This window comes from Andrena cerasifolii, chromosome 5 (assembly GCF_050908995.1).
Source record: "Andrena cerasifolii isolate SP2316 chromosome 5, iyAndCera1_principal, whole genome shotgun sequence".
NCBI classification, from domain to species: domain Eukaryota; kingdom Metazoa; phylum Arthropoda; class Insecta; order Hymenoptera; family Andrenidae; genus Andrena; species Andrena cerasifolii.
In genome coordinates, this window is record NC_135122.1 from 16,208,670 (window position 1) to 16,230,671 (window position 22,002).

General features: G+C 43.8%; 3 protein-coding genes across 14 annotated transcripts; 1 reads left to right on the top strand and 2 right to left on the bottom strand.

Moving 5' to 3' along the window:
• Nucleotides 1-451: 451 nt before the first annotated feature.
• On the top strand, nt 452-1,757 carry Med11 (mediator complex subunit 11). The gene is made up of 3 exons (XM_076812171.1): nt 452-647; nt 733-873; nt 955-1,757. Exons 1-3 carry the CDS (start codon nt 572-574, stop codon nt 1,074-1,076), a joined length of 339 nt encoding a protein of 112 aa, XP_076668286.1. The 5' UTR covers nt 452-571; the 3' UTR covers nt 1,077-1,757.
• Rtgef (Rho-type guanine nucleotide exchange factor) lies at nt 1,172-6,413 on the bottom strand. Of its 6 annotated transcripts, XM_076812170.1 has the most exons (13): nt 6,130-6,399; nt 5,773-5,975; nt 5,546-5,672; nt 5,285-5,462; nt 5,003-5,218; nt 4,728-4,926; nt 4,381-4,617; nt 4,224-4,302; nt 4,017-4,141; nt 2,125-2,314; nt 1,942-2,043; nt 1,766-1,850; nt 1,172-1,687 (listed from the first exon to the last, which is right to left on the bottom strand). In XM_076812170.1, exons 2-13 carry the CDS (start codon nt 5,839-5,841, stop codon nt 1,525-1,527), a joined length of 1,770 nt encoding a protein of 589 aa, XP_076668285.1. In that variant the 5' UTR covers nt 5,842-5,975; nt 6,130-6,399; the 3' UTR covers nt 1,172-1,524. The 6 variants fall into 6 exon arrangements, 2 of the variants coding, with proteins under 2 accessions (XP_076668285.1, XP_076668284.1); XR_013085311.1 differs by lacking the exons at nt 1,172-1,687; nt 1,766-1,850 and having other exon boundaries at nt 2,675-4,141; nt 5,546-5,698; nt 6,130-6,412; XR_013085309.1 differs by lacking the exons at nt 1,172-1,687; nt 1,766-1,850 and having other exon boundaries at nt 2,675-4,141; nt 6,130-6,411.
• A 408-nt stretch (nt 6,414-6,821) lies between these two features.
• LOC143369498 (uncharacterized) lies at nt 6,822-21,125 on the bottom strand. 7 transcript variants are annotated; one of them, XM_076813537.1, is made up of 11 exons: nt 20,733-21,125; nt 19,321-19,727; nt 18,807-19,099; nt 18,398-18,463; nt 16,312-16,546; nt 15,951-16,202; nt 14,817-15,019; nt 14,644-14,735; nt 11,795-11,987; nt 11,307-11,557; nt 6,822-10,664 (listed from the first exon to the last, which is right to left on the bottom strand). In XM_076813537.1, exons 1-11 carry the CDS (start codon nt 20,802-20,804, stop codon nt 10,434-10,436), a joined length of 2,295 nt encoding a protein of 764 aa, XP_076669652.1. In that variant the 5' UTR covers nt 20,805-21,125; the 3' UTR covers nt 6,822-10,433. The 7 variants fall into 7 exon arrangements, with proteins under 7 accessions (XP_076669652.1, XP_076669646.1, XP_076669648.1 ...); XM_076813531.1 differs by having other exon boundaries at nt 16,339-16,546; nt 20,733-20,940; XM_076813536.1 differs by having other exon boundaries at nt 10,480-10,879; nt 20,733-20,940.
• Between the last annotated feature and the right edge of the window lie 877 nt (nt 21,126-22,002).

Here is a 22,002-nt window from a genome sequence, read left to right on the forward strand (position 1 = left end):
TATGCAGGTACGATAGATAATTGTTCTTATTGTGTTTTTAAATAGGTATAAGTACATACATTATACGTAAGTGTACATAAGTTTATGTATGTATAACGATTAGTAATACAGATGAGTATTTTCTAATGAGTGATGCATAGTGATCCTCTAGGGAGTGATCGGAACAACGTGTATCGTCGCTGATTGGTTGCCGCGATTTTGGAGCAAAAGCAGAAGTAGACACAGAAAGAAACTGTAAAAGAGAAAGAAATGCCGATAGAAAGAGACAAAAATACTGACAGAAAGAGAGAGAGAGAGAAATACTGATAGAAAGAGATAGATATGTTTATTTCCGGTTTTGCTCCAAGATGGCCGCGGTTATACCGATCACTCCCTAGAGGATCACTAGTGATGCAGCGTTACAAGCGCCACCTATTCGACTATTTTCGGTTATGTTCGGTCAACTTCGATCGCAGTTATGTATGGTTATGTACAAGCAGTTAGTGCGATATTATTTTTTGTTTTACGATTTGCTTAGCTACTGTTTTCTTGATTTTCATAAAGACTGAGTGAAAAGTCCCTGATCTACGCGATGACGCCACCGATGGAGAGAATACAAATCTTGGAAGCGATCGAGAAAGATATTATCGTGTGCCTACAAAGCGCAGGTGATTAAGGCTTTTCCATTCCTAATACGACACCGGACATAACGAGCTTCGTATCCTTAGAAGATAGCTTTTTCTCATTTTGTAGGCCAAGCTTTCGTCGAACTGAGCAAAGAAAAATCTAGCTTGAAGCAGGCCGAAGCGCAAACGCAACAGTTCCTAAAAACTCTAGGTCACGTCGAGTCCAAGTTAAGCGAACAGATCAATTATTTAACCCAAGTTTCAACAGGTGAGAAAATATTGATCAGCGATTTCTAAAGGTTATCTTATCCCATTCCCGTATATCTCAAGTCGTGTTATTTTTCCTCAGGGCAACCGCACGAAGGGTCAGGATACGCGAGCCAAAAGGTTCTACAAATGGCATGGCACAGGTTGGAACATGCACGAAGCAGGGTAAACGAATTGGAGCGGATTAAAAATAAACCAAGATGAGCGCGCCAAATACTTCACTACGTAAATTCTTTCCAATGGATCGCTATTGTAATTCTAATCCACCTCCGGAGCTAAGGATTATCAAGATTTTTACAACGAGCCTCCATCGCTTCGAGCTATTCCGTCTTAATTGTATTATCAACTACACGTGACCATCGCGATGCATTAAGCATCGATTCGTTCGATACCGAAAATAACATTTTGGTTAAAGACAGAAGGCGCGGAAGGCAGATGGAAACAGGTTCTCCAGTTCTTTCTCTTCTTTCTTTATTCGTCCTTGCTGACTTTTCTCTCTTGAACCGTGCAACAGAAAATTTACAATTCCAGAAACATTCCTGTTACAAAACATGGATTATATTATGGTAAAGAATAGAAGCAACATATGAATGTAATCGAACATTTGCCAACCATTGCAGTAAAAAAATGATAATTATTTAAAGAGCAAAGGTCATGACACCGATCCATCTACAACACCCATACTACGTTTTACCGTAGCAGCCAAAGAAAGTCTCGACCTCCTCTCTTCGTCCAGCTGTTTTGTCAATAGAGACATTTGCGATTGCAAATCTGTCATCTGACTTTTCAACGTTTTAACTGTTTCTGAGAGTATCCTAAAAGTGTAAATAGCAAATATATGCTAGCGAACGTCTCGTTTCCTAGTTAGACTCGAATTTTACGAAAGCGTTTACCTGTTGCTACAAAAATCCCAGTTTCCTCTATTATGTGTGAAAGATGTTCTATCGCGTGTTCTATGCAAACCGTAATCCAACATTGCTAGAATGCAAATACAATACATGACACCACATTTATAATTCATTTAAAATCGTTCCGCCATAAGAAGCACTAAACGCCACTGATCACCTACAAGTCGATTCTCCGGAGTGGACGGTGAACCTAGCACTCACGGAAAGACAATATGCCTCGATCACTTTCAGTATAATCGCATCGTTCTCAAATTGCCGTTCGTCTACAAACAAGACAATACATTATTCTCCGATTAGTAGCGTGCGTGAGACATCGAGGCTATACGATATAGATTTTCTTTTACCAAATGCCTTGAGAGTGTACAACGGAGGAGCCGGACGTAACGAAGCAATACTCCAACATGTCTTAATCGGCATGGGGGATGGCGAGTGTTCCGCAATTGAACGTTGTTGTTGTTGTTGTTGTGGGTGGTGATGATGAGGAGGGTGCTGAGGAGGATGCTGTTGCTGTTTCCCATTTGGTTGACTGCAGATCTGATTGATTAGGAAACAGAAGAATCAAGGTAAGCAAAGGTGACGTTACGACGAGATCTGGTTTACTTTGGTTCGCTAGCATGCCCTAACTTGTTATGTCAGATGGATAGATACATGAAACATAGAAATCACAAACCAACTAACCGATCAACAACTTTAGGACCTTATCTTTCGATTGAAATCTCGCGATGCGTCTCAGTATTAGCAAAGCGATAGCTTACTTCACACAACATGGCTGTGAAACGAAAGCGTACGCTCGTTATATGTAATGTAAGTACATGATAAGATATAATTAGTAGCTAAACAGGCAAGGACGTTAACCGAATGAAAACAGGAAACAGCCATGCCATGGAAGCTTGCCTTGATCTGTACATCCAGAAAGCGGTATAGATTTCTTCAACCACCAATGTGCGTATAATCCCGACGTATAGACTTGGCTCGGTCCGCCGAAATCGTATTTGGCGGTAGAACAATTTCTCCGAATTATCGCGTTCCTTGCAATCTTTGGTACGATGCTTCGATGCGCATACGGTATCGGTTGCGTAAACCTTCTCTGCACCGAATCATCAAACTTGTCCAAAGAAGCGTGAATCGTGTCTTTCTCCGTTTCACCCTCCATCTCATTGGCATCGTGCGATGGACTTTTAGAATTCCCCACTCTCGTGGCGTTCGTATCGTAAAACGAAGAATTTAAATTATCATACTTCGAGAAATCTCTCGATAAATCAGATAGATGCGCGCTGTCCCTGGGGCTAGAATCGAATGGTGAGGTACAAATGCATTGATATTCGAAATTGTTCTCGTCATTCTCACTTTCGCTGAACGAATCTCTCGCAGTATCTCTGATAATGTACTTATTACTGGTGCAAGTGTACGATTTACAGGAAGAATTGATCTCGGAAGAATTTAGTCGATAACTTTCGGCCATTCCCGAATCGGACGAGCCCACGCTGGCATCCATATGAGAACCGAGTTCTTGACGAATAGACACAGAAGCAACACTAATCCTAACAGCTTGTTCCCGATTGAATTTAGTGTTGTCACAAGAGTTTAACGCATCTGTAGCGGCCGCGTGTTTCGTCAGTTTCGACGTAACGCCGGGCCGATCTTGACAGTGAAGATTGGCGAAACACGATTCACAAACCCGTTGATTGTTAACTACAGTTGCCGTTTCGTTGTTTACGTGATCGATGGTGGTAACGGAGCCAATACTAATAGTATTGCCGTTGCCAACGCCGTTTCCCGGGCGGGTGTACTGGTAAGCGACGGGAACGGGTAAGGGCAAGCTTCTACTGGCCTCGCGTGCACTGTCCCGCTGGGATAAAAAGCCAGTTGAAGCCGACCCGATCGATATCCCTACGGTACTAAGATCAACATCCCCCATCGCATATTTTACATCGAGAGTCAAGGTAGATTTGCGTAACATCGGCGTTCCGACGAACCGTTCCTCCTCCATGACTTTCTTGCCTTCATAGCTCGATGTTTCGGAATCACTGGATTTATACCGGTTACTTGTTTGCATCGGATAAAGGGTGTACGTTGTTACGTTAGGCTTTCGCATTTGTACGTTACTCAGGTCCGGTTTCAAAACATATTGGAAATACAGTAATTTCTTGAGTAACTCGGCACGTATGATCTTCTTCTTGACCAGCTTGGCAAAGTACTTGGAGAGGCGAGTGTACGGAGGTAGATTACAACTCACTCGTGACGTTGTCGATGATTTCACAAGGCTGCTGCTCGTTATCTGTTCCTGGATCAACAGTTCGATCCAACGTTGCCGATCTTCCTTAGTGGCGCATAAAACGAGAATACTCTCGATCATCGGTCCTAAGGGAAGAAAACAGACCGACAAGAAGGAGTAAAAGCAAAATGGGATATAAATCTCTTCTATAGAGGAGAAAATTCTTACCTGTAATTTCGAAAGCATTTGCTATTTCGTCAGTATCTTCTGTATGAATAATGTTAATGCCCGTCAACGGAAGCTTTCCCTACAAGAAAGGAAAGAGTGTGCACGTTTGAAATTGCTTAGGCTTGTGTCTGTGCATTGAAATAGGCGGCGAGTATACTTCATAGACGAAAGAACTCATCCTCGGGCTAGCACCGAGCACCAAAAGAGTGGTAGGGAAAAGGACAAAGTATCTATCTCGACGGTCAAGCCCGGTGGTTCCGCTTGCCAAAGTAACGGGTCCGACGTAAAGGATTTCTCCCAGCGAGCTTAATTCCTCTCCCTCCCAACCCTTAATACCACTAGTTAACACCTGAAGCGCCAATTCGCGTTGCTTCCGTATAGACGCACATCGGTCCTACGCAACAAGGTACAAGGAATATCATACATCGTACATGGACACGTCTCGAGAACAGATACATAGATGCCAAGCCGGATAATATTCAAAGTACAGTTGGACATGCGCACCGCTATTTCTCTGTACACAGCTATACTGCGCTGGGTATCTCCTCTGTCAGGGTGGTTTTTTTCCGTATACCTTTCTAATTCTTGCAGCATAGCAGAATACTTGTCCAACCTTCGGAAAGGTTTGCTTAGACCAGTCGTTAGCACTAATATACCCGGCGATATTGCTCCCTCGCGTTCCATAAACTCGTTCAATTCGTCTCTACAACAACGGTAAGAACTATGTTACTTTCAAATCTACAAACATATCCTTACGATCCAACAGACTCGACGCGAACCTGTATCGATCTAAAATGCACACAGCTCGCGGATGATTTCTACAATATGTCGTATGAATGGACTTGAGCCTTGCCGCCAACGTTAGAAATATGTTTCCAACTCTTGAGGCACAACCTTGCACAGTAGCTGTCTCTAAGTTGCTTAGCAATCGTTGGTGCACCTCTAATATTTCCTGGGTATTCCCTAGAAGTTGCTTGTACTCCTCTTTGCTTAGTCTAAACCAAACATTCTAATTGTATCGCTTCGTTCTATCTCGAATATCGGGCATCCTGTTTACTTACATATTGGCCGATTCTAAAGGATGTAGAAAGCTATTTATTAAACCTTGTAATTCTGCTATGTTTACCCGTTCAGAATCGAGTATGTCTTTTAATACGATATCACGATTAAGCCTATGCTGAGCCGGTGACTCTGCCAGAAGTTTCTCTGGCGATGTCTTAACGATCGAAAGGCCGCCATCTGGAGTACGAACATGCGTAAATATAATATTGTCAGAATGGATAGGATTTTCAAATGGGACTATATAGCGTCAATGTCCATACCTGGAGCTTTGCATTCTTTCACATAATTAGATGGAAACCAGCCAGTTTTATCGTACAACGTACCCTCCCACCAACCTTCCTCATCCATCTGTGTTATCGTTATCACATCTCCTTTTTTAAAACACAACTGCGAACAGAGACACAATGACTGAACTTGAAAAGCAATCGGACTTAAGCAAAAGATATGATTGAATAACTACTGGCAATAGAGAAAGAGGCATGCTTACTTCATCGTTGTTTTTTCCTTTGAAGGAAAAAAGTGCAGTCACGAATTTTGGCACGTCGGATTTTGACATGATCCTTGTCCTTAACCGTCCTTAACAGACTAAACTCAGGACTATATAGGTACTACTCGAATGTTCCACTTTGCTTTGACGTTGATTGTCGTGCTGCACGATGTTCGTTGCTGGTCACGGCTAACCGTATTTCACTGGCAATGAGAATTAACAATTATTCTACTCAACGAGTGAAAAATTAACCGAGGATGTGTCGAATGCATGCATCTGTCGCTTTGTCGTTTGAGAAACATAGAGGTTACTAGCCTATAGAGACGTCCGTGATCTGTGACACCACAGGGTACTTACATACTCTATTAATACTTTTCTCATTTCTGTATGCCGCCAACACAGCACATGTGTAGATACCTGCGCGTCCGTATGTACATGCATTCTGCTTTGCAAGTGCACATACGCACCTACCCATTTAGGAAGGTGTGTATCAGTGTGTATAAGTGTGTCAGTTTGTAAGTAGGTAAGTACACTCATACTTATGTATACGACCTTACCGTAAAATTACTTCTCTCACTACTCACTGGCGCTAAGAAATCAAAATACTTATCAGCTCGAGCTGCTCGAGCCTGGTAAGCCTTCCCAAGCCTTCTTACTGCTTCTTTGTAGGTATATCAGTACCATCAGTACTCGGTAGGTAAGCATCAGCACGTACACAGACGAGGTATAGAATTCTATACTTTTTCTCGTACGACAAACGGTTTTCGAATAAAGTTCGAAAAATTAAAAAAAAATTCATTTTTCAAATTTTGGAAGTTTAAACCCTTTTCGAACACTTTTTATTTATGAAGGCGAAGAAAAAAATGGTAACTTTTATTTTCGAGGACTATATTTGAAACATTTAAGGCGGGGCATATACCGAGTTATGCCAAAAAGATAAAAATTTGTTTTCCCTTATTTTCAGTGTTTGATATGTCATGAATGTTTCCTGAAAATTAGGGACCGAAATTCGCAAAAATATCGAAGATGTGATAATTTATAGACCATCGTGGATGCTGATAATTCTATTTTTTTCCCAGATATATTCGATATACGTACAGATAGAAGAATACAAATAGAAACGAAGAATGTCGATATTATTGGTATGGTATCATGGTCGGTGTGGTCGCGGTCATTGTTATCGCCATCGCCGCCCTCGTGGCGTAAGAAAGATTCGGGCCGAATTGCCAATTTCTTTGCGTTCGTTCACCTGCTTTCCGCTAAAATCCGGTGTCGGATCGAAAATCATTTCCCTGATAGTGACGCTAATATGGAGAATGACGACGTGTTATACGCTAACAAGAAGAGACAATAAAGTCGGCCCGGTAGGTATTACAGGGTATATATAAGTGTATATGTATACTATATGTAGTATATGTATGTATGTATAATACACCGCCGCACAGGTACAGGATATACATATGTTTTATAATAACGTTAATCGAAGAAATGGCCTCGTCGGTGGGCTCTGGTCCGCAGTGTGGGTATCCGTCTGTGAGTACACATCTGGTCGCATTGTATACGTGCAGATACGTACGGATGTATCTAGCGAAAAGTCCGTCGAAGATGATCTTGTTTCGCTCCTCGTACGGTCCTCGAAACTTTGGGTCTCGAGGGCAATGCAGGATGCCGCCCCGTTTCAATTGAACAACGGTGTTCGGCTCCTTCGGGAAAAGCTCTGTAACTTGGACTCGACAGGGTCTCCAATTGAACCCGACTCTTGCTCACGAAGGATTCTTGAAAGCTTACGTAGGTGGACGGATCATCATCACCGAACATCGTTCTTTTCTCAGAACGGGGATTGTTTTTGCATTACTCTTTTCCTTCCCTTCCCTTCCCCTCTCTTTACTTTCCTTTCTTTCGCGTATCTTAGTTTTTATCGATTTGGTCCTTTCGATTAGACAGACGGCTCTCTCGTTTTCGATGTTGTGTCGAGCAGAAATACACGAGCATGTTTTTGGCGTTTAACGTCGCTGCTCTCGCCGTTGATACGACCGAGAGAAGAGCAGAGGACGGTATCGTCGATAAGCAGGAAAACAGATGAAAATGTGCACTTGCAAGTGCGCGCGATATTCGCTCGGTATACAATTACATATACATATACGCATGTAGCACGCTTTAACGATGAGCGAGCAGCGGGATATGCACATACCAGGCGGGTAGGGAGGCGGGGCTCAGGGAGGAGGCAAGCCGGCGTGGTGTGGTATGTGTATGCTGTATACTGTATAGATACAGTATGTATGTATGTAAGTATGTAGGTGTCGCGATTTACAAGAGGACGATTTGTAAATTTCGTGAATACGATCCCCCGCTCGCTTGCCCACTTGTACGCGTTCGTAGGTATTCAGATGAAATGCAATTCGGTTTGTACAAACATCGAGAGAAACAAACTTATTTCTACCTATAAAATATCCATCGAAATTGTAAATCTGAGTCATCGATCGATGACCAATTGCTCTTCCAATTATTATACAGGTCAATATTGGCAAACCGTTAATTGCTAATTTCCCAAAAGCGATCGGCGTTACTTCGTAAATGGGTGCAACACTTAATTCAGCGCTGTCCAGCGTGGGGGCCCCTCACGCGTCTGCTTCCCCTTCCAACCTTCCTTTCGAGCAGCGTGACTCGTTGTCAAGGAAACCTCGCGAGGCGGAAAAGGAGACTGTGACATTTTCGTAGACAAGGGACTCGAGGAAGCTCAGCCGCCGCGCGCGACACCGACGTTCACTGTTACTTTGCGCGTCTGCGCGCCACGGCAACGGCGGACGATTGTAGGGACTGCTTTTGCCTCCCAGGAGGCAAGTCGGACAGCGCTGACTTAATTTCTAATTTAGTGGTCGCTTGTATGCACGAGGCTCTCGATACATGTGTTTTATAAATCAATTCGGTGAGTGTCGTAATGGTAACGTCCTAGAATCTAGAATCTAGAACATTGTCAAAGGGCACGGAAAGTCCTTGCTACAGTCAAAAGGATCGCTGTTCCAAAACCGCTCGAAACTTTACCCGGTCACTTTACTCTTACAATATTATTATGTCAAACACTGTGCGAGTGCGAGTGCGTCGGCAGTTAGATCGAAGCAATAAGACTCAAACGGCAGATGAAAATCTAATACATGCGTGCCACTTTGCTTTTAGGCTTCTATGTACAATCCGTGAATGCAATGAATAGGAGAGGAAACTGAATGAGATGCGAGCTACACGTTCCATACGGCTCCAAGTGTGCCATCACCCGCGTGTTTATTTTCCCACTCTTCATTCAGACGAAACGTCGCGACGTTCGAAACACGTTTTTGCTTCAACGCCTGGTTAAGTTGACATACTTTTCCCATTTCACTATCCACGCATGTAAAGCTGCTGGAAGAGAAATAAGGAAATGGATCGAATCATCCAAGCGCGTCGAGTTAAATAAACATGCGAGCCTCACTTTCGGTCTTACGATATTATATATTCTATGGTAAAAAAAAGAAGTGGGTGTATATATTTCACTTCTGATTCGGTTTCCGCTAACCCCATTGAAGAGTGTACAGGACACCCTGAAATAGGAAATTATAAACGGTTGTCACGGCTCTCAACCGCTTATTACCTCTATCCGAGAGACTACTATATCTGACTTCCTATATCTATTTATCAGTATACGCGCCCCCCTCTATGTAACGCTAAATACGATGGGCAACACCGATTTTTATTCACCCATTTAAGCATATACTTACATACATAGGTATGACAAGTGAAGGCTACATAGTAAAAATGCTCATCTAAGCAGTTTAGGAACGTTACGATTTTTGGGGGACGGTATCTAGAGTCGACTCCGAAGTGTGCCACAAGCTCAGAGCATCATACATACGTAGGTATACTGTGTAGTGTATATGTACACTATACTGTATTTGTGCATGTACAGCATGACAGTCTCGGACAGGAATCGGTCGCATCTGTCTGACTTTTCCCGACAAGTTCGATACGAGCATGTTACATAATTATCTACATTGGTATGTATGTGTGTATATGTATACTTATTGAAAAATTACGGTGCAATGCAATAAGTAATCTATCGCGAATCACGACTTGATATTGTGTATCAACATTCGTTCCTCTCCTATGTTCATATTTTTTAAGCCGAACAGACGATCAATAAAACGAGGCGATAACTTTTTATACCGTTCACGTTTGTACAATAAATGGATAAAGACGAATCCAACGTTGGATGGTGGGAAACGTTAACACCTACAGCAGATGCATTCATGCTCGAGTTCTCGCACACGAATTTAATAACTGCTACCAATTCCCACCAATTCTGCTATCATAGAAGAAAATCTAATCGTAATTAGAACGGTTACCTTTATCTAAACACCCGCGACTATACGATGTTTCGGGGCATGGCTCGCGTGTTTACTTAACCTGTAGGTATTTATGTAGAATAACAGGATATTAATGCAGCGACGAAAAAAAATCAGAAAACAGGACAGCAATTACACCATACTAAAAAGACAATGGATTCACAGAGAATCAGTGAGTGAGTGAGTGAGTTAGATGGGGGGTAGGGGGATGGAGTTAATATTATGGGACGAATACGCCTTAACCTTAACCGGTCCAACTGTTACTAATAAACAGGTATGCTGTTCTACTTAACATTTAGATTCCGTAAAATTAGACATGTGGGCGCGATGGGAATTCTCGATCGCGAGTATCTTATCAAAAGTTCCATATGTTATTACATACATACACATATGTGTGGCCATGCGTGTTGCGTGCGTGCGTGCGTGCGTGCGTGCTTGCTTGCGTGCGTGCGTGCGTGCGTGCGTGAGTGTGTTCGTTCTACTCGTATTTCCAGCCATGCCCTTTCGGTGTTTACGTTCCTGTAAACTCGAGAATTTTGATTTCTGGCATTCAATCTATGCTCAATTGCCGTTTCGTACAACGTACGATTATTGAATAAAAATAAAACAAATGCAAAAACTTGAATGCCGAAAGTGTGTTCGCAATTCGCATTGTGTAGTATGTACCAAGAATTTGATAGGCTCAGACTTGTTACGTGTCTGTCTCGCACTGTTTCTTTCGATCCCTTTTATTCCTAAAACGGCACAACATCGTTTTCCCTGTATTTGATGAAAGTCAGAAAGATGGGAAGAATAACAGAGATAACGGTGCGGGAAACTACACGACGAAGATCTTGCGGGTCATTGAAAGAAGTGGTCGAACGATCGAATTGATGGAAATTCGATAAAGACGAGAAATGTGATTAAGAAGAGCACGCGCACGTGACAGTTGCAACGAAGGGGAGGAGGAAGAGCAGGAGCAGGAGGAAAAAGAGAAGAGAGATTTGTTATTGCTGAAAGGAGGGGAAAAGAAGAGGAAGATGGAGGAGGAGGAAGCTGCGATGGAGGGGGAAGAGCAGCCACATCCCAGTATGTATCACGTACGAGTTAAAGGACGTGCAAGTTCTCGCAACTTTTCGACTTGCTGTCTCTGGCCCACACCTTACCCAATAAGTTTCGTACCTTCAAACTTGTACTTGTGCGACTACCGCGATACTTTTTCGGTGAGTTATTCTCAGAGCAAGATCCTAAAGGTGATTTACTACGGTTCTTTCGTGACCGTTTTCGGAACAGGTCCCTGGTCCTCTCAGGATTTTCAAGCTTCAAGCGGATTTGTGTGAGCAAACCGACAAGAAGTTCATCCACGTTGTGATTTATTCCAACGGATGTCTCGATAAATTTGCAGTCATAGGACGTCGCCATAGACTTTCCTTCTGTAACGAGAAAGAAAAATCGTTTAAAAAGGGAAACTAATTACCTGTCAATGTTTTCGCGAAGATGATTGCTCGAAGGCAAGTCCAGAGTGGAAAATGCAAGGGAATAGTTAGAAAGAAGAAACCAGATAGCACATAAGGTAGCTGCATACATATGTATGTACATTGTACATAGGTAATGATATGGCCGGATTTATCCGCTGGCAGGCCACGAGGGCAGGCGACTCGGCCCCTTACCTTCAGTCGAAACCAATCGACTGCGAACGAGGTCGACTTTGTTTCCTACAAGTATTACCGCCCGAGCCGATACGTGATCGCTACGCCAAAGAGTTTGCAGAACCTCTTCGGCTACGCGCACCGAAGCACGATCTGTTGTTGAATAGACGACACAGTATGCGTGTGGCTCGTACGCAGCTATGCAAGTTTCCGGCTGTAAAGAGAAACGAATTCGCATTAGGCTATGGGGCCGTCCTTAAATTACGTAAGGGTAATTTTGGCGAATTCTTACCCCCTCCCTCCCCCAGTATAAGAATTCGTAAGATTTGATGTTCCAACCCCCTCCTTACGTAATATTATTTACGCTTCATTTTTTCAGTAATTAAAATTCTTTTAAAGGTTTATATAATTCATTCAACTCGGTTTCGGGAAATTTAAACTGAAACTACTTTTCCAAAACATTAATGATATAATTTGTATTTATTGAAAATTAGGGTAAAAATATTACGTAAGACACTGATTAGACGTTGAAAGACCCTTAGCCTAGTGTTCCGTCTCGAGAATTCTTTCTCAAGAATTTCTCGAGAAATAAGAAATAAGCAATTATAAAATTTCTCGAGAAATAAGAAATAAGCAATTATAAAATTTCTCGAGAAATACTGTTTTCTCAGTAGAGAAGATTCGACATTATTGACTGGTGAAGGTGCTCATTAATTCTAATTTAACAATTTAGAAAAATTGTATACCTACTGAATTAAGTAATGATTTTTTTATGGCTATTAAAGAAGAAATATCGAAAAGAACGGACAAAACTAATCTATCCCTTATCAAATTTGTGCATAGGTCATCCAGAATCTCTTTCAAAAAGATTCGAAAGACGCGTTTTTTTCATTTAATATCCAAGACAGATATGTATAAAATGGCAGAACAAATTCTAAGTAGCTAGACTTTTCGGAAAATATAACAGTAACCATGGTTCTTCTGAAAATACTACAAAATTTACGGATCCTCAATATGAAGAATTACCATTAAGAAGAGTTCCAAGAATTTAGAATCAACCTAGAAGAAGATAAATAATTAACAAAGGAATTTCATATTTTTCAGTCCACTGGAAGAAGGACACCCAATTTACTATAACTTTTGAATGTGCTACGTATACGATCAAGCCAATGAAATCCACTCAAAACCAAAGAAAATTTTCTACAGCTACAGATTTTATCACAAAAAAAAAAGAAAAGAAATAGATTAAAAAACTATTTTAAAACAAAAAAGTAATGTTTCGCTTGGCACAAATTTTGTATTAAATAAATAAATTTATCAATTATATATAAAATCTGTTTCTTCATTTATACAAGTTTTGTACAAATTAGACAGGAATGAAGAATTAGTTTAAGTTTTCTTGTATTTTTTTTTATAAATATTATCAACATTATTCCTAAAATATAACTTTTGTAATATTTTTTTTTTCAATTTTTCGAGAATTCTCAAGAAGTATGATCTCATTTCTGATTTCTCGAGAAAGAAAAAGTAAAATTTAATATATATAATTAAAAAGATATAAATATTAATTAGTTATTTAAAAATTTCATTTTTATTGCCACTTTTTCATTTATTACGGGAATTATTTTCTTATCCAATGGAACAGTCTTAGGGGGCGGCGCGAAAAAAATCATGCAAACAAATTTTCACCAAGAGTAGCTAAGGTCTACATAAGTACACAAATACCTACGTACAGGCAGTATAGAGCAGAAAGTTTCAAGGGAAACATGTTCGATAGAGCGCGCGCACGCGCTTCTGTATTGTGTAATATACATATGTACATGTGGCAGACAGGGGTTGATCGATCGTCGGACCGTTTTACGGTTGACCGATTGTTATGGCTCGATACTCATCAATCGCTGCTCACGATGGCTCGCTGAGCCCATACTTGACACGTTTACCCTTTAAAACGTAATGACCGACCGTTGTGCTTTCGACCGTGTCTCTTCACTTTCCTACATTTTTACATTAACGCTAGTATATGTGTGCACGAACACAAATTGGGCCAAGTAGGTATTTGGCAAAACGTTAAGGGGATGATCCGGTCTAGAGCCCATAAAAATAGGTGATCTTTAGGAATTAATTAAAGGAAAACTACTATATATAATTTAATGGGACTTTTTGCATTGTATTAAGGATGTCTTATATTATAGAAATATATTTTTTGTTTTATAATTAATCATTACAGACGGCACTGGGGAGTCGTTAAAGTCAAGGCGTCAAAAAATCCATCCAAATCGGTGGGACCTGTATCCCCAAAAGTTATTATCCGATTCGACTGAAACTTTTTTTATTTTGAAGAATATACTTCTGGCTAGGGGGTAACCAGAGAAAAAAATGCAAAAATGACATTTTTTAAGAAAATAACGACACTTGAAATTTGAAATAACTTTCCCCCTATATTTTTCGTCCTTTCAACGCCTTTGAAAATTATAAATTTTCAATTTTTTGTATTTTTTCTGGCTTCCCTCCTAGCCAGAAGTATATTCTTCAAAATAAAAAAAATTCAGTCCAATCGGATAATAACTTTTGGAGATACAGGTCCCACCGATTTCGAGAACACTGATTCGAGGAAAACGCGTTTAAAGTTTTACGTGAGTGCCGAGTGGCCGGGTGTTACCCATGCATTTGCCGCTACTTAAATGCCTATAACTTCGGGAATTCTACGAATTTCAATAAATCGTTTTAAATCCCGCTTATGCGAGTCGGTGACTCTAGAGAGAAAACAGATCTCGGAAAGGGAGAAAAAATGCAGCAAGCCATCCGACATGCGAGTCATTCTCTCGGTATATTAACGGGCGAGCGACATACCTATGTAGGGTATAACTTACCGTCTTCTCAGCGCAGGAATGATCGATAAACGTCAGTTCGGACTCTTCGCCGGCTAGAAGTACGCTAACAGTCTTTTCGCCAGACTCGTCGTCTGTAATGGAAGAATGCACGACTTGGTAATATGTATGTATACCTAATACCGATCAATTTACTTAAATGCGAAGGGAATTACCTATCGAAGTATCGTAGGCGTGGAGGTACTCAGAGGTCATAAATTGGGAAACCAGCGAGCTTTTGCCTACAGCTGGAGCTCCCAGCATGAGAACGCGATACGGCGTTGGTCCTTGTGACGCGCTGCTTTCGCGGGAGCTCGCCAACGAGCCCGCTGCTGAATTCCTTGCCGAACCAGGATACGAAGCCGTCAGATGTTCCGTACTGCACCGCCGTTAATAGCCAGCCCGAAAGAGAGCGACAAAAGGACGAAAGAGAAAAGAAAGAAAGAAGCATGAAATAGATATGCCGTCGGCGGTTAAAACAACTCTGGGGGCTCGTGAATCGAACGCCTCTCGAAGCTGCGTGTCTCTTTTAACTTTTAATTCACTAAATACCTATTACGTAACATCTTCTTTATCGTTCGACATTCCACTTATTGGATAGCAAATCTATTTTCTCGCGATCGATACCGCGATACCTCGAATCGATGTTGATTGGCGGCAGTGTGGTCCCTGCTGCGTTTCGACGTCGCGGCTGGATCCTCCTCTAATGTCCAACACGTGTGTCTACGTCGCTTAAACGCTCATGTCACACGTAAACTCACGCGTTCGATTTAGAGTAGAACCGTAGAACAGATCAGCAATTTTGCCTCGTAATCTTCTCTTCCCTTCTCCCTTTTAGCATTTCGTTGTTTACGATTCCGTATTTATGTATTATGCTCGTATACAGTTGGGAGGTGACAAGAATGGACTTGAAAGGAACGCAAGTCCTATCGGTCGTAATGTTGTCTCTGTCCTTTGTCACGCGCGTGATCTGCTAACCGTGCGATTTATTGGCAGCGCGCTCTCCCATCGCATTGACAGGCACACGAATGACTACATAGGTATAGGCAGGCTACATATGTATGTATATATAATAGCGCGATGGGTTGTGTAAAATGGTACCTCATAGGCGGAATCAAGGAGCGTTCCCCTTACCTCGTGGTATTCCTCATGTCCGATCTTGTCAGCCCGCAACTGTAAAGTCCGGCCGATTTCGCCGGCGACTCGACGCGTTTCACCGTTTCCCCCGATTCACCCGATTCACCGTGATTCCACGGACCATTTAGCCCTGCGAAGAATTTAAAGGAGAGTCGACGGTAAGAAAGTCTCACCTCGAATTGCTCGAAGCGACGCTATTGTTTGACCTAGATCTCCGGCTCTTGAGAGAGTCTCCTCTGTTTACCACCCCTTTACCGGTTATACTAAAATGTCTCAGCCTGTAGTATTCTTCCTCGACCCCGGTATTCGGCATACTGGCGACTCTCGATCTCTGCTGCGGAAGACTCAAATAATTCGGCCTGCCCGACGAACGACTGCCAGGTGTCTTGACCGATTGCGATCGACTGTGGTGCGGGCTGCCATACCTGCGACAAACGACAACGCGTGTCCTGTATCATTCGTCAGTTGGAACCGTCGATTGTCTACCCAAATACCTACGCATATGTATACCTACGTATGTACCTATGTACCTACATATAATAGATAGCATCTCGGACGAACCTCATCTCGAAATCGTGTATCTCCTGCAGCGTCAGCGTGTTCGCCACGTCCAACAGTTGCCTCATATTTTCTTCTCGGCGCCTCACGTCTACCTCCGGGTGCAAAAGTATCGTAGCAGCTCCGGCCGAGCCATCCAACGAGAGCGACGGTTGTTGAACCACGATTGTTGCTGCTTGCGTCGATCTCTTATTCCCAGCCGCGTTCCCACCTTTTCGGTAGTAGAAAATAAGCATTCGTTACCTTTCGTCTGTGTTTCCGCTTAAAGTGTACATTGCGAATTATTAAAAGACCTCCGAGCACCGGACCAATTTCTCGCATTTCCTCGCGCGTTCTCGCATTTTAGTTTCAATTTTTCAGCAGCCACGCAACAACGTTTTCGCGTTCCTTTGCCTCTGGCGCGTTTTCATCCGCCAACATTCCCGCCAACGTTCCTATTCGCACTACCTACTACACACTTGTATCTTTCTTCTCCATTCCCCTCTTTCGATCTCGCTTTTTCGAGAAAAAAAAACATACGAAACCGATCTGACGACGGACTGAACAACATTCTACATCCAATTAGGTACTTATCCGCCAGCACCAAGCGCATCTTCGCTGCAGGCACCCCCCTTGTCCCCGTATTCGATCCTCGGCCCCCGGCAACTTCGCGGTAGGTATTCGCGTGAAAGGAATCGAATGCTTCTCGACTCGACCGAAAAACGTACGATGCCGGGAGAGTCTTTTTCACGTGATGCTAAGCTTCGCACATTAGGTCGCACAGGTATGTATGTAGGTATAGGTACGCGTGCGTCTTTCCAATGTTGGCAGAATTGCCGCCCGTGGCCGAAAGATCATAACAATTTCATAGAGCTGCGAGAAACAGTCTTTCAGATTCCAAGCGCGATTCTTGTAAGTAGGTACTGCTACACCTACGGGATGCTTTGCAGTCACTCGCAACGCAACTACGCTTTGTTCCGTCTACCCCATCTCGCTTCCTCTCCCTCTTCCCCTTTTCCTCGCCAATGTGCTTGTTAGGGAGATTTAGAAAGGCTGAGAGAGGACGGAGACGTTGGACCGAAGATGAAAGGTAAATGCGAGGTAGGCGTGTGTGTCTCGACCTGGGCGAACGAACAAAGCGTGAGAAGCAAGTACCTGCATAATTATGTTAACGGGCGGCAATTCGGCGATATGTATGTAGGCTGCTGTGGCAAACGAAGCGCTAGCAACTACGGTACTTCAACTAACGGCAAAATCGGCAAAACATGCGGTCCCAAGAACTGAAACGCGCAGACTTGTCAAGTTCCGAGAAAATAGAACGATATAACGATATATAACGAGGGGTCGAGTGGTCGATAACTGACGGCTCTCCTCTCCTCGAGAAATTATCCCCAAACGCTCCTCGCTACCTCCCGTCTTTCCATGGATAACGATTATCGATCGTTAACTATTCCAGCGGCTTTCTCGAACGTCATAAAGGATTGCGAAACGTCGTGATCTGTTGCAAAATGTCGTAGTACGAAACATCGTACAGGTTTATACTACAAACACATGGGATGAACTCTTTTTATCCGGCTGCGAACGAGGAGAGAGAGAGAGGGGCGGGGAGGGAGAGATGGCGGGAGACAGAGATGGAGAGAGAGGAGAGAGAGAGAGAGAGAGAGAGCCCTGGCTCATACTCGAAATAACAAGCAAGAAACGCAAAGAAACGGGAAAATGAGAAAGCGAAATGTGAGGGAAACTGCGGTGAACGATACGCAAGTACTCTATATAGTAAATGTATTATAATAGAACGTATAAAGGTGTGAATGAATGCAAGGGAAGGAGCGGAAACGGGTGGAATCGCAAAGTGCGTCTGACGGACTATGCACGAGACCCACCACGAACCGAGAGACCTCCGACTGTTACGAAGGAATAGTCTTAGAAAATTTGCCGTCTCGAATGAGAAGCGTCGACGGTTAACGCGACCCAAGGACTTCCCTCCTCCCTCCTACTCGGCGTCCTCGGCGTTCGATGAGTTTCAGTGGTGATCTCTCGGTGCCAAAGGTCTCGAAACACAACTCGAGCACAATCAACTGTATACCTATTGCGCAAAACGGGAAAAAGAGCCTGACCCATGAATGAATGGTCGAAACGAGGGGATGAGATTCTGAAAGAAAACAACAACAATTGATTTTCTTAGCAAAGCACAACCGTCCACGGACTGTCGAACCGTTCCGTTGGTTCTCTACCTCATTTCGCTCGCTCTTTCACATTTCACTTTCTTTTCTACGATATATCTACGTCCCGGTTACTGGAATTTTCGACCGTGCGCCTTCCGCGTCTCTCTGGCAACGATCGGGCCCGATAAATTAAGGAGACTACTGAGAATGAACGGAAACAGAGAAACTAACGAGTTAGTTGGCCCTGCTGGGGTACAACGATTAACGCGTCCCTCGCTAAAGAGTATCCGTGTCGTAGCATTTCGCTTGACTCCGCTAGGCTTAACTCACCGGCAGTTTTTCCTCGGGGTTTGCTGCTGGCGGTCCTACCTGGACCGTTGGCTGAGCCGTCGTTGGCCACGCGAGCTCCTATCAACGATATGTCCAAAGGATTCGTCGTAACGTTCACGCTCGGCTTTCTTTGTTCGTATTTGCTATCGCTAGACGGGGAGTTGTTTGGTCGATCGGCGGATCGATCGAGCCGACTGCTACCTTCTTCGCTTTTGCCCAAGACCATTGTCAACACCGGATTCAAATTATCCGAATCCGGTTGGCCAGCGTCCACCGAACCTCTCACCGGCGTACTAGGAGAATGTACACACACACACAGAGAGAAAGAGAGAGAGAGAGAGAGAGAGAGAGAGAGAGAGAGGAGAAAGAAGATATAGAGAGAAACAGAGGGGAAATGAAGGGTTGTTGCTTGGGATCCTTCTAATCGGCGGCGGTACGAGTGCATGCACAGAGGGGAGGAAATACGGTGACCAAAGGCGAAGGTACGGAAATGGCAGAAGCGGTGTATACGAACCTGAAGAAATCAGTGGCCCGGAGGTCCGGGAGAGGCGGCGTCCTTCCGGAAATGGCTACCCTGGTCTCGTTCAGGGCACCGACAGCGGTGAACGTTGCGGTGGTGATGAGGTGAGAGTCGGCCTCCTCAAGAAGATTCAATGTACTCGACGCTCGGATGTTGAGACAGGCAGTAATCTCGGGCCTCGCGATAGCAGAGGGTAACGGCCTCGATTCGGACCCCTTCCCGTCAGCGGTGGAGTATTTATCGTTGATCGGCGGAGAGGGCGGGGGTGGCGGGGATGGCGGTGACGGAGGAGCTGGTTCAGGTGGCGGAGCTGTTGTTAACGAAGCGGGCGGTGACATCTCCGACGGGATGTCCGCCAAATCGAAACTGTCATCCGCCTGTTCTCCGTCCGTTGTCGTCACCTACGATCAGTTGCTCTCTAATCTGTGTTGATCGTTTGTTGCTATAAAGGTGCGCCTCCACCAGCGTTCGCGAACTGTTCACCAACAGTGGGGGAATTAAATTTCCTGCTCGCGAACTGTTCTCGCTGGTGGGCACGCACCTTTACAGGAGCAATGGTTATTAAAAGTTTGCGAACAACTTGCGAGCATTGTTTGCGAACAGGGCTCGCGAACTGTTCGCTGGTGAGGACCCACCTTAAGGGATTATACCTGGCCAGGCGGCCGAAAAGAGGCGAAGGTTTGTGAATTTTTTTTGGAAAAAAGGAAGCATATATTCTTACAGAATATTTTGCACTTAAAAGAGCAACGTTTAAAGAACAGTTGGTAATTTTTTCGTAGAAAAATATTTACGTTTATAATAAAGTAACCACCCGCATGCAAGAAGCCTTTTTAAAAATTTGCTTTTGCGGCGAGCACTGCCATTCGGAAAGAGATTATCTAAAATCAAAAAACAAAAAAGATTTCGTTAGTATATTAATGTATCTTCCGATTGACGGAGAGAATTTTTCGAAATATTAATTTAAAACAAAATGGCGGCTATTTAAAGTTGAAATCCCGATTTTTCGCGTGATTTTTGCACGAAAAAATCAGGATTTCAACTTTAAATAGCCGCCATTTTGTTTTAAATTAATATTTCGGAAATTCCCTCCGTCAATCAGAGGATACATTAATATACTAACGAAATCTTTTTTTTAATTTGATTTTAGATAACCTGGTTCCGAATGGCAGTGCTCACCGCAAAAGCAAATTTGTAAAAAAGGCTTCTTGGATGTGGGTGGTTACTTTATTACAAACGTAAATATTTTTCGACGAGAAAATTACCAAATGTTCTTTAAGTGTTGCTCTTTCAAGTGCAAAATGTTCTGTAAGAATATATGCTTCCACTTTTTCAAAAAAAATTCACAAACATTCGCCTGTTTTCGGCCGCCTGACTGGGTGTAACCCCTTAAGGAGGACGAATCTTACCATCGTGAGCATCGTGTTGGCACTGTCGGTGCTGGTGTTGATCGTAGTCTCGGAAGCGGTACTGGAACCCATAACCACAACTTTCGGAACTGTGCGGCAACTTCGACTTCCGCCAGCGGATTTGAAGTGTAACCTTCGAAGCGCGGAGGCTGCGTGTGACAAGAAATCGGTCTCGCGCGAACTCTCCGAAGTTCCATTGTGGCGATGCACGGTACCGGTAGCACGCGATGCCTGCGGCTGCGGCTGTGGCTGTGGCTGTGACTGTGGCTGTGACTCTGGCTGTGGCTGTGGCTGCGGATGCGGCTGCGACTCGCGCGCCGACGACTCGGTCCCATTACCCCGCGAGCTGGCATCGTTTCTACCGCTGTACCCGCGGCCGCGGCCATCCAGGCATCCCTGCTCGCAATAATACTTATAACAATCACAACCAACGATCCTTTCCCCCTTTCCCCTCTTATTCTACGAGTCCCGCGTACTCACGTGATTCTTGTGTTCCGGTGTGGAGGGAGGATTCGGTGTATTTGGCAGAGAACCCCCCGTGGGGGTGCAATGCCGCAGTCGCGCCAGGGCCGTGCGAAGCCCCTCCGTCACGAGGCTCTTTTATTAAATCCTCGCGTTCCCTGCTCTCGTCTTACTGTCTTTCGCCTTTCTCAGTCCTTCCAATCTTTATCTCGCCTTTTCTCTAACTTTCTTTAGCGTTGGTTTTCTTCTTCCTCCTCTTTCTCCACCACCGTCTGTTGCCCCGTTTCCTTACTTACAGTTAGTCACTCTATGCCCGATGAATCACAAGTTTCGGCGCTACAATTCCACTCCAACTGTCCTTTGGATAACCGGAGCTCAGTTCCTTTGCTGGAGTTTGTACGTGTTTATAGGTACGTGTAACGCACTCTTCTCCTTAACTTCCCCCAAAAGAGGGTGACACGGTCAATGGCATTGAACTGCTGATGAAAGTTAACCGTAGGTCAGTTAGAATTCCCGTGTTCCGATACTTGTACGTATTTGGCTGATCCATTCGATCTTAATTTTAGATCGAATATCCTTCATTCTGTCCGTTTCTATTTCGTCTCCCGCGTCTCCCTGGTTTCTCTCCCAACGGATTGTTGGTTTCACTGTTCTCGATGATCGTCGATTCTCCAACGCCGCGGCTGCGTCTACAACGCAAAACGGTATGGCGATTCATCGCGTTGCATTCATCGGTCGGTCGGTCGAGTCGAGTCGAGTCGAGTCGCGTCACGTCGCTGTTCGATGGAACCACTTCGCTCGCAATCAG